Source organism: Ambystoma mexicanum, chromosome 4p (assembly GCF_040938575.1).
Source record: "Ambystoma mexicanum isolate Mex_15411 chromosome 4p, UKY_AmexF1_1, whole genome shotgun sequence".
NCBI classification, from domain to species: Eukaryota; Metazoa; Chordata; class Amphibia; order Caudata; family Ambystomatidae; genus Ambystoma; species Ambystoma mexicanum.
The window spans coordinates 255,602,335-255,613,465 of record NC_090927.1 but is presented as its reverse complement, the minus strand read 5'-3'; the positions used below and the strand labels follow the sequence as shown (position 1 = coordinate 255,613,465).

At 45.2% G+C, this 11,131-nt stretch overlaps 1 protein-coding gene across 1 annotated transcript in view; it reads right to left on the bottom strand.

Annotated features, from left to right (window-relative positions):
- Window positions 1-1,512: 1,512 nt before the first annotated feature.
- Window positions 1,513-11,131, bottom strand: part of LOC138453179 (cytochrome P450 2K6-like) — a 546,472-nt gene continuing 536,853 nt past the window's right edge. Inside the window, exon 9 of the mRNA XM_069605778.1 lies at window positions 1,513-1,694. Within this exon, the coding sequence (XP_069461879.1) occupies window positions 1,513-1,694 (182 nt within the window). The remainder of the gene's footprint in view (window positions 1,695-11,131) is intronic.

Sequence of the window (11,131 nt, the reverse complement as noted above, 5' to 3'; positions counted from 1 at the left end):
CGGTTCCTTTTGACCCACGACCAGTTTTCTTTTGTTCAAGATTTGTAGTTGTGTCAATATATCTTGTTTCACAGCCATGTCTTCCACTTCAAATTTATTTTATTTGCAATCCTAGGAAAAGTGTTCATTTTTTTCAACAAAAGATGTTACCAAAGTCGGCCATATATAGATTGTAGAATATGGGCGCCAATGCACAACCCTGTCGGACACCCCGCTCAATTGATATAGGGTCAGACATTAGTTCCATATTATTCAATCTTGCTCTGGTGGAATTATTCTCATGCATTAATCTGCATATGTATCGTCGGTGAGCCGGCATACCCATAGCCTCCAGTTTCTCCCATAACAGCCCTCTTATGACCATATCGAAGGCTGAATAGAAGTCCACATAGAGAATATAAACAGGCAATCCCGATTTATTATTATTAGCCTGCTCCAGCCTTATTATTTAAAGGAAACTCTTTTTGAAATATCAAATACAATTTTGAGTTACGAATTATCAAAAGCTAATTTTACATTTGAAGTTGCCATTGCAAAGAAGGTGATTATGCTTGACAGTATACCAAGAGTTATTTGCATTCTTCTGCCGGCACCCACATGTTTGAGCATTGGACAGAGAGGGTTGATATAGCTATCAAGGAGGAAAGAACACAGCGTGGGGTCCTCTACAGCACTTTGTGTGCAGTTCCACGACCACCATGTGTTCCCTGAAGCTTATACTGAAAGAGCCTAAACATGCAGCAAATCAACAACAGAAGTAGAGAGCTGGTGTTCCATATTGTTCATTAGCACCGTAAGCGAGCGCACTAGCCAATCAGGAAGAACGGAACATGGATGGATTCTCTGGTTTAAGCCCGCATTCTAAACTCCCCCAGTGCTGTGCAACCACTCACTCTGTAACCACATGTGCAATGGAAACATTATAAAAAAGAGAAATAAATACCTTTCTTCAGTCCTGCGACACTGGAACAGGTGTCTGTTTTCATTGTTGATTCGTAATCAAGACTGTAAACGGACTCCTCTTCGCGACATGACTCGCTGGACTGAAGAAAGGTAGGTTTGTCCAGTTTTAAATGTTTTACTTAGGTTAGTTTTAAATGTTTTACTTAGGTCAACCTGTGGTTACTCGTGGGTGCTAATAGCAATGCAAACCTTAGTTGCGGCTATCAGTGTCAGTGTCACTGTCACTGTCGCCTGCGTTAAGGGACCCTCGCTTTGCTGGGGCCCTTAACTTAGAAGATGAGCCCACCACCTCGGGTTATATCACCTTCAGAAGAGGATGTTTAGTGACTCACATTTTCATTTCTAAGAGAACGAATTATGATTAAACAGGACAGTCTTATGGCATTAGATGTCATTAGTTTAAATGTTATCTTGAAATATACAGTATGAACCACTTAACTAATACAAACGTTTAGTTCTATAAAAAGTAGAATGTGGACATTTCAATAAACCCTTGATTGGTACAGACCTAATTGATTGCCACAACTTTTCTTTTTTAACCATAACCTTTTAATGACGTGGCACGGCACAGATGCTGTGTGGCAGTGGAGGAACTGTAAATCCAATTCCACGGCTGACATCCACATGGGTTACACCAGCAGGAGGACAGAAGGTGAACTTTTGCAACAGGCTTGCAAAGAAAAGGAAAAGCTCCATTTTGGCAAGGTTCTCGCCAGCGCAGACTCGCCGACCTAGAAAAGAAACACATTATTCTGTAATATCAGATTCCAAGGTGGAAAACAAAGCAAAATATCTCATGGATGATATCCATTTTTTAAAAAAAAAAAATACAATCATTACATTACAATTGGTTACACTTTAAATTACTTAAATAATTAACTGATGCCCATGCAATGAATGGTGCCTTTAGGAACTATTAGAAGGTATTATAACAGGGATGGTACTGGGTCTGGAATAGCTGAAATGCACCCGTTTCTCTCTAAAAAATGACCTCCTCCCATGGTTCACAGGGAAAATGGTAGTAGTCTGTGGAATCCATTTCAGGGGAAGGGTGTAAGGACGGACATGGGTGTGAAGATGACAGGCAGGACTCTAGATTCGGATAGCTTTCCCATTAGTTCTTTTTTAAATTCTCAGAGGAGGTATTGGGAAGGGAATTACCACATCCCACCCACCTATGCGCATTAGGATGATGCAAGGCCGACTAGGAGACCTGTGATGTGCCGGGGGGGAGGGAGGCATACTAATGGGCCCTGCACGGTCATGGAATTATGCACATTGTAGATGTTCAGACTTAGTGCACGCATATAAACAGATGCCATTTTGTAGCAATGGCAGAAGCATAGGGCATGTATGGCAGCGCGTTAAACACAGGCTGCAAATTTGATGAGGAAATATGAATAGGCCCAAGCGCTGATGAGCGAGACTTGTACTGCTATTTTACACAGAAACCCTCTGTTCTAAAACTGTTGCCAATATTTTTATCCCGAGAAATAATGTACCCTGCATGAGTCATGAGATAGTGCTAGTTGCCTTGCTTCGCGTGTTATCACAAACCGGCCAGAGCAAGCCTCCGACCCCCACCCCGCCAACTACGAGTTATAGGCTCAACAACTGTCTCAAGACCCCTGAATTCCTAGATACCAGCCGACCCCAGGCCAACGACCATAAAGCAGCCAACCATAAAAGATCTAAAGAGAATGGTCACCCTATCTTTACTTTATAATGACATGATTTGTAATGCAAGGTGTAGGGAGGGATACATTATAGTTCAAAACCGAGAGTGGAAGCCTTGGAGGCTGGAAGACACGACTGGGATGAGTGAAATGTGTGCCAGTCAGAGTGACCTGGAGACTCCCCCTGTACCAGCCTATGATCGTAAAATTGGGTGCTGGTAGGCACTAGCACGTCAGAAACTTTCTAATCTATGGGTGAAAGAAGCGTCAATCGTTAGATCAAGCTCAGATTGATTTCTGGTGCAAAGGGGCAAATGCCACGAGGCCACTCGGCGCTAATTTGAAAACTGAAGAACGAAACTGTGCGTTGCCACACGATAGCCCCATATGCGCTCTAAACGGGACAGAGTCCCAGAGTCCCAGATCACACTTAAAAGATCTATCGTCCCAATATCCCAGAAGATGGGATATATACAGGAGTATAGATTGTATCTCAGTTTTAATTAATTTCAGTAAGCCAAAAGCAATAGTAACTCTCAGTAGGAGAGTGGGTGGTTTTCAATAGTGCATAGTCAGGCAGCCAATATCTAGTGACTTAGCTGTACATACTTCAAATGAAAATACCAATTTATGTTTCAAGCTTATTTAATACAGAAAAAGATGAAAATAAAGCAAAGCAAATTTGTTCTTTCCACAGGCTCTGTTCAATTCTGACACATACAGTCCTTATCGGATATTTCAGATCACCATGAAAACATTATATATCAAGAGTATGATAAATACCTCTTTCGAATGCATAACCTCTTGTCAGGTAGAAGAGATCGCTCTACATAACTTTCAAACCATGGTGTATGGAAGCGACATTCAATAGAGAGTTCCAAAACATAAGTACATTAAATGACTAGTGTTCACAACATTCACACTAGACCATATCGCAAAGAACATACAAGTCCATTTAAACAATCCCAAATAGCACCATTGGGTCTACTCTGTTGCCAACGTATTTCGGATTTACAAATGATCCATCTTCAGGGCTATGATTGCTATTGGTTCCAAACAATCAGAATTTGCCACAATGTAGGTGCCTAAAGAATTATAAGGGAGATAATTACTATGGGCTCAGAATATAAATTCCACTTAATATCTTAAAAAGCAAAATTACCACCAACCTTGTGGTCCAGGGACATTAGTTGTCCGGTAGTTCAATCATGCTGGACTGCAGTCACTCACTGCACCCAAGTGCATATACGGGTCAGACAATAGGAAACCGAGGTCCCTAGAGTAGGGAGAAAATTTAGGGTTAACAGCTGCTAGAGGACAAAACGAGCTGGTCGGTAACATATGGCCCATGAGGCCACTCACTTAGTCTGTAATGAGGGAAAGAATCCTCAGTTATATGTAGCCGCAGGGCTCCCTAGCTACTTAGCTACATGGAAAGCTGCCTCGCCAAAAGTACGTGCTAGAATCGATGTGACACAAGGTGGGTACTTGAGCGTATCCTCAGAACATTACTTGGAAGTGCAACATTTGGAAGTACATTAGAAACCTCACCCAGTGTGTGCGGACCTTCCAAGGACTCCGCTGTATGGCGGTTAAGCGCCGGGCACGATAAGCGTGCCGTAGTTTGTTAAGCAATAGAGTTGATTCAAATACATGCATTAGAACCCTCACTGCGTGTGTACGGACCTGCCAGAGACTAAGCCAAATGACGGGTAAGTGCCAGGCACAGTAAGCATGCCGCAGTGTATTAGGCAATTACGTTGCTACAAATACATACTGTATTGTGGTTATTGGACTCCACTAGGAGTTCAATCAGAAAGAAAGATAAACAAGCACTCGCCTCGATACGAGGAACAGAGAACAGCCACCCGACTCCGAAGCGCGGAGCTGGTTCTCAAATGTTTATGTTGGTTGCTCTAGCAACGCCGCGCATGCGTGTGGGTGCTGTAAGCCGCCATCTTGGTGTGGGACTGTATAGGTGACGGCATGTTAAACGCACATCCCCTACGTGGCACTGAAGTGCCAGCATCTCCTAATGTGCCGAGAATATAATGGGTCAGGGACTCGATTCGAATGTGTGTAAGAAATCACCCATCAGGTATGTCGCAGCGCAAAACAGGCAACAAACCCAGATCTCTATCAAATGCCGAAACGGCATGGGGTGAGCGCAGATAAAAATCTGCTGAAGCTCAGACACCCAGTGTGCGAATGCATATGGGGTTGAACACAGACCGATATAGGGGGTTGTGAAGGGCTTTGTGGTGGTGGGCATGGGGGGAGTACAGATGAGAATCTGCTAGTGCCCCCATGGCCACCCGATTAATGCGATAGTCACGGAAAGTTACAGAAAATCTATGAGCAAAACCACTACAGTGGGATTGGATATTAGAAGCCCCCCTCACCTGCATGGCATAAGTAGTCATTCTTGTACATAGCTCATTAAATGGGCTCACGTGCAATCGTTCTTCTCATGTAACATGACCTATGACAAGGTTTAGCATAAACAAGACACACTCATCAAGTAGTATGAAGAACCATATACCTAATGCTAAGGTGAAGCAGTAGAGCAGTTTAGGGTACTTTATGCATATAACCAATAACACATTGCAGTCTAAATCCTGGTCCAATGTACATTAGCTAAGATGGCACGTGTTTGATCTGCCGCCATTGGAGATCCTATAGCGGGAGTTCCAAGCCGTTCGCACGCTTGTGGTTAGGTTTTTTTTTACAAAGCTTTACTTATCCAATGTTCCAGCCTATGATCGTGCCATGTGCCCTGTATAATGATAGAGTAGGACTTTAATTGTCTTTTCAACCTTGGTTTCCTTGAGACGATGAGCGCAGCTAACCCCATGTGATGGAAGACGGATGGACGGGGCCTGGGCTAATGGCCTGGCATCCCCTATGGAGTAGGCTGACCATGTATAGGGTCTCACCAACCAGCCGAGTGGGTTTTTACTGTATATGAATGACGTCGTGTCCCCTTTTAAGCTTTTGCGTGCACCCTTTTTGCTCAGAACGTTCGTGGGCAGCAGAGTTCATTTCTGGCACACCTATTTTTTTGTATAATTAAAACTTGTTATCCTTGCAAGAATCTCTTGGCCTTTTATCGCAAGTGGGTTGTATTTTTTTCTGGTCTGAGCGTTTAGGGGCATCCCTTTCAATTGTTGACCCTGACATGATCCCAGCGCTCCAGTAACCTGCGGAGGAGTCCAGGCAGCTTCTCCGTAATGGGCTGCACCCAGCAACCAGTCCCAAAAGACGCATATTCACCAGTGGCCTTGTAGGAGCCGTCTTTGCAGAATTCCTGCGAGGAGAGTGCAGGCCGGTGTTATTGGGGACCCCGTGACAGAGGAGTTTGGGTGAACACGCACACGTGAGTATAGCCGTGTAAGTGATAACAAGTGGGGGGACAAGTGTATGGGAGAGTGTAATGAGCATGGATACGCGGAAAGTGAAATTGTTGGCGTGTTGTGGGTGTGGTTTGTTTTATGTTTTGGTACTCTTCGTTTTTTTAAGGAGAATATTAAGGAAAGGAAAATGGAATGGTAGGGAGCCTCCCCGAGAGAGGGGAGATGGTGGTACCACAAACATTGTATGACGGAGGAAAAAAGGAAATAAATAGGAGCCTTGCATAATTTGTGGGCTCGGGAATAGTAGTAGTTCTTATTTTAGCTTTTATGTTAGATTGTTTTGTTTGTGTCTCTATTGTGTAGGATGGAGTCCCGTGGAGGGGCATTTTGTGTAATTATAGATGTGAGTTGAGTGTGTGGAGTGAGAGCCGCGGGTGGTAGGGAGGAGGAGGTGGGAGAAATAGTTTTTTCAACTTTTTGTGGGAAGGGAGGAGATGACGGACTGACTTTTTTTAAGACAGTAGCATGCAAGGCGCGTTAACAGAGGCATAGAGACAGTGAGGCGCACAGAATATTACAATGGGTGGAGAGACACCATAGAGTATATGTATAAGGCCCCGCCATTGTTTTGGGACAGAATTGAGAAATACCATAAACAATGGGTGACAGAGACAAGAGGAGGGGGGATGCCCCGCTCACGGCCAGAGAAGGGATCCCATAACAAGGGAATCTTAGAACACATGTCTACATTTTTAACAGCTAAGTATAAGGGGAAACAGCTACGAAAAAGGAAAGATATTAGTTCAATGGAAGATGTCTGAAGATACGGAAGATCTTGGGGGAGGAAAAGCGCAATGTGGAAACAGTGATGACTGTACAGGAAAAGAAGGCAGGGTACCAGCAGAGTGTGGGGGGAATATACCCATTGAGAGCTCACCCCACAGTAGATTACACCAATCCGACCTATGTGTCCACTGCATTAACAGGCCCACCACCCCCGTATGCATCCCCTCCGGAGGTCCCAGCGCATGCCGATATTAATAAGAGAGACCTAGAGGTGGCACTGGCAGTGGCACAAACAGACCTTAATACATTACGAGCAACACAGGTTGAAGTAAAGCCTGATAGGCCAGCAGAGCAAGGGTCCGATGGGTGGAAAGCAGGAGACTTCCTATTCAGGTTAGATAAAACAGCTATAAAAAGCATGCATATAGAGAAGGAAGGAGATGGGGAAGAGACTGGGGATAGCCTGGGGTACGAGAATTTTGGATCCCGTTGAGGAGAGGATGACGGATGAGGTACATTTGATGAGTACAAAGATGATGTGGATGATGAGGCGGAACAAGCACCTGACCAAACATCTTGGGTGGAGAGTTTGTGAGATGGCATGTTAAAGAACAGGTTTGGCCGGATAGTGTCAAGGAAGAGAGAAGTGGGAAAAGGACTGATGGGGGTAGGGCAATGATGCAGATGCGCCTTATACATAAAGGTGCCGACAGGCCTCACTATGTGCCATGGGCACAAATGAAAAAACAATTTGATAAAGGCACTCCCGCCCCTCACTACTGGTGCGGCAAGTGGATTTACATGTTTGAAAAGCAAACTGCCAGTGTACCCCTGGCGGTTGGCGATATAAAGTTTTTTTGTTAGGGACTATTAGAGACAAAGCTGGGGATGTATGGGTGAAAGCAGGATACCCGGGAGTGACTTTGGGGGACGATGCACATGATGGAGCGCCTACAGTCTATCATGCAATGCACTATGGGTGATGATGAAGACCCCTCAGTTCATTCTTAAGGTTCAGGAGATGTGGACAGCGGAGACAGGCAACTGCTGGGACCAATCAATAATCGTTTTCTATTTTATTGTTTTAAAAGGGCCTACCCAAAGAGGTGCAAAAGGCAGACAAAAATGTGGGCATTGAAGCAAAGGGGTGGGCCGAAATCCAAAGCATAATAATACGATTCCATGTGATTTCATCGCCTGCTTTTACATCGCCAGGCTTTTAAACGTGCACATTCCATCGAATGTGCTCATCGTAGTTTTTTTTTGCCGCCCACCCACACTTATTCTTTACTATTGCCCACCCGCTCAAACCCTTATTTGCCCTTTCCCACCCCCCCTAAAAAATGTGATGAGCACACACGATGTAATATGCACGTTTAAAAGCCTGGTGATGTAACAGCAGGCGATGAAACAACGTTGTACCAATAATACACCATTGTAGAAGAATAAAAGATGTGACAAGGACACCACTCAGAGGCGGCAGGCAGAGGAAGCAAAACTAGTACAAAACAAATTAGATAAGGTCGAATATCTTTGGTGTAGTCAGGAGGACAAGGACAGTGGGGCGGGAAAACACAGTACCCCGGCCCACAGTAGCAACAAGGAGGAAAGCAGCGAGGAAGAGGTGGGTTCCAAGGATCAAGGGGATGGGGAGTTGGAGGAAGGGGACCAAGAGGAGGGGGAATGGGGCCATCACAATGTTGGAACTGAGGGAAGTGGGGGCATTTTTCAAAAGAGCATAGGAACAAACAGGAGAATGGGTTGTTACACACTACCAGGTATGCTAGAGGGCCACTAGGAGTTTGTGGACTCTCGGAAGGCACAACACCTTCCACAGGACAAACAGCTGACTCAGTCAAACGGCAAGTTCAAACTGTGGTTTATTACAGCAGAAACCAACAGGGATTAGTATAGGGACAGAAGAAATCTGTGGACGTCTCAACATCTCCTGGCTCGCAGGCCAGTTTTGACCTAAAATTGCATCCGAGCGATGTCATAACCTGGGCCCTTCTCCAGAAAACCTATTGGACTACTCATTGGCCATCAGGAGCCTAATAACCTATATAATTGCCTATATGTGTTATTCTACTGGCTCTCGCATGTCAGGTGGCTGGCCTGGTCCATACCAAGTCACTATCTATAACAATGTTGGCGTGTGAGGGTCTTACCATTGGTTCTTCCCCATTGCTACCCACCCCTAGCATACTAAACTATTGTTGGCTAGAGCCAACGTCCCCAGACCTGGGATGCACAAAGGTTCTCAGCTCTTGGTGTACCTTCTCAAGGTAATAAAAATGACTATGTGTCTGCATTGTAACTTGTGTGTACCACCTTAGTCTATGAGAGTGCTTTTTTGCTCAGTGCAACACTTGTCTCACATTGTAGCATCTTTGTTGCGAGCTTCTGTTTGGCGGTGTGAGACCTGCTCCCTTCCCCAGCACTGGTTGCTGTCCATTGTCTGTGATGGCCGGGTCCAGTGTATGGAGACCATAATTTGGAGCTCTGCAGCTCTGAATTATGAGGAATTATTTGCATTTACTGCAGCTGGGGCTACTGTTGTTCAGGGAATGGAATGTCATCCGTATCTGGTGGCCTTGGCAGCAGGTCCTGTCTCACACGTTTGCTCTCTGTTCAGCCTGAATTCAACTCAGCTCTTGCTGAGAGGCTTGTGGCCTGCTGTAATTTTCCTAAACCATTATGTGGTTCCTACAGTGTTCATGCTATTCTATACTCTCCATATGTTAGTCACACGTGACTCTGTCATGTCCAATAGGTTCTCTTGCAGTTCCATAAATTTATTAGCATGTAAGCATCTGCAAGCTTTGCTCAGGATCTCTTGCTTCTTGCCGTTGCTGCGTTTAGCTAATGGCAAAATAATAAAATGAAAGGCAGTATGTATCTGTCCTCTAACTATAGAAGAACAAGTTACTCTCTTACCTGGTAACGTCCTTTCGATGGGATGGTCCGACGACGTATTCCATATCTTTGACAGTCATCACCACAGCTGTGCTGCTTAGGAAAATTCCTCGGGGACGGCGCATCGGCATCATCGATGCAGGACACAGACGCCGATTCGCCGTCCCCGAGGACCTCCTCCGACGGCCGACGTCAACCGATGTGATAAGTAGGACGCACGACGCCCGTAGCCTCAGTTGTAGTTTTTTCCCCCAGAACGTGTGACACCAGTCTTCTGCCAGTCAGACACACAAGGCCTTGCGGAAACGTAAGCTGCAATCGCATAAGAAATTCTGCAGCGGGGAAGGTAGGGAGGGAGCGATATGGAATACGTCGTCAGACTATCCCATCGAAAGAACGTTACCAGGTAAGAGAGTAACTTGTTCTTCGAGGGGATTGGGTCCTCCGACGTATTCCATATCTTTGACAGACTCCCAAAGCAGTACCAAAGCAAGGAGGTGGGAACATAATTTAGAACACAAATTTAGCATGCCCAATCAAATTGCGGAATAAAGGACTGCCGTGCCAAAGGCCAGATCCTGTCCTCAGATGGAATCGAGGGAGTAGTGAAGTACAAAAGTATGTACTGAATCCCAGGTTGCTGAATCACAGATGTTACGAATAGGAACACCCCTCTGTAGGGCAGTAGATGCAGCCATACCCCTGGTAGAATGGGCCCGCAAGCCAGCCGGTGGGTCCTTACCCGCCAAGCGGTAACACTCGGAGATAGCCAAAATAATCCAACGAGACAAAGTCTGTTTCGTCACAGCTTGTCCCAAACGCTTTCCAGCATAGCCAATGAAGAGTTGATCATCCACTCTGACTCGGGACATGCGTGAAATATAAAAGCTCAATGCTCTCTTAGGATCAAGCCTATGGAGTCTCTCCTCTTCCTTAACAAGCTGCGGAGGAGAATAGAATGCCGGAAGAACAACCTTCTGGCCTAAATGAAATTCCGAAACCACCTTCGGAAGAAAGGACGGACGAACTCGAAGGACAACCCTGTCCTTATGAAACACACTGAAGGGTGGCTTAACTAAAAGTGCCTGTAACTCACTCACTCTGCGAGCGGAAGTAACCGCGACCAGAAACACAGTTTTAAGAGTTAACAGTCTCAAAGGAGAAGAATGCAAAGGCTCAAACGGAGTACCCATAAGAAACTTAAGAACAAGGTTTAAATCCCAACCGGGCACCAGAAAAGGTGACGGAGGGAACACATTAGTGAGCCCTTTCAAAAACTGAGAAATTAAAGGAATTTTGAAATAGGAACATTCTTCAGATGAGCGCTTAAATATGGACAGCGCCGCCAGGTAACCTTTAATGGTACTCACTTGCAAGCCCCTGTGGGCCAAGGAAAGCAAAAAAGACAGAACCATGGGAATGTCACACTCAAAAGGA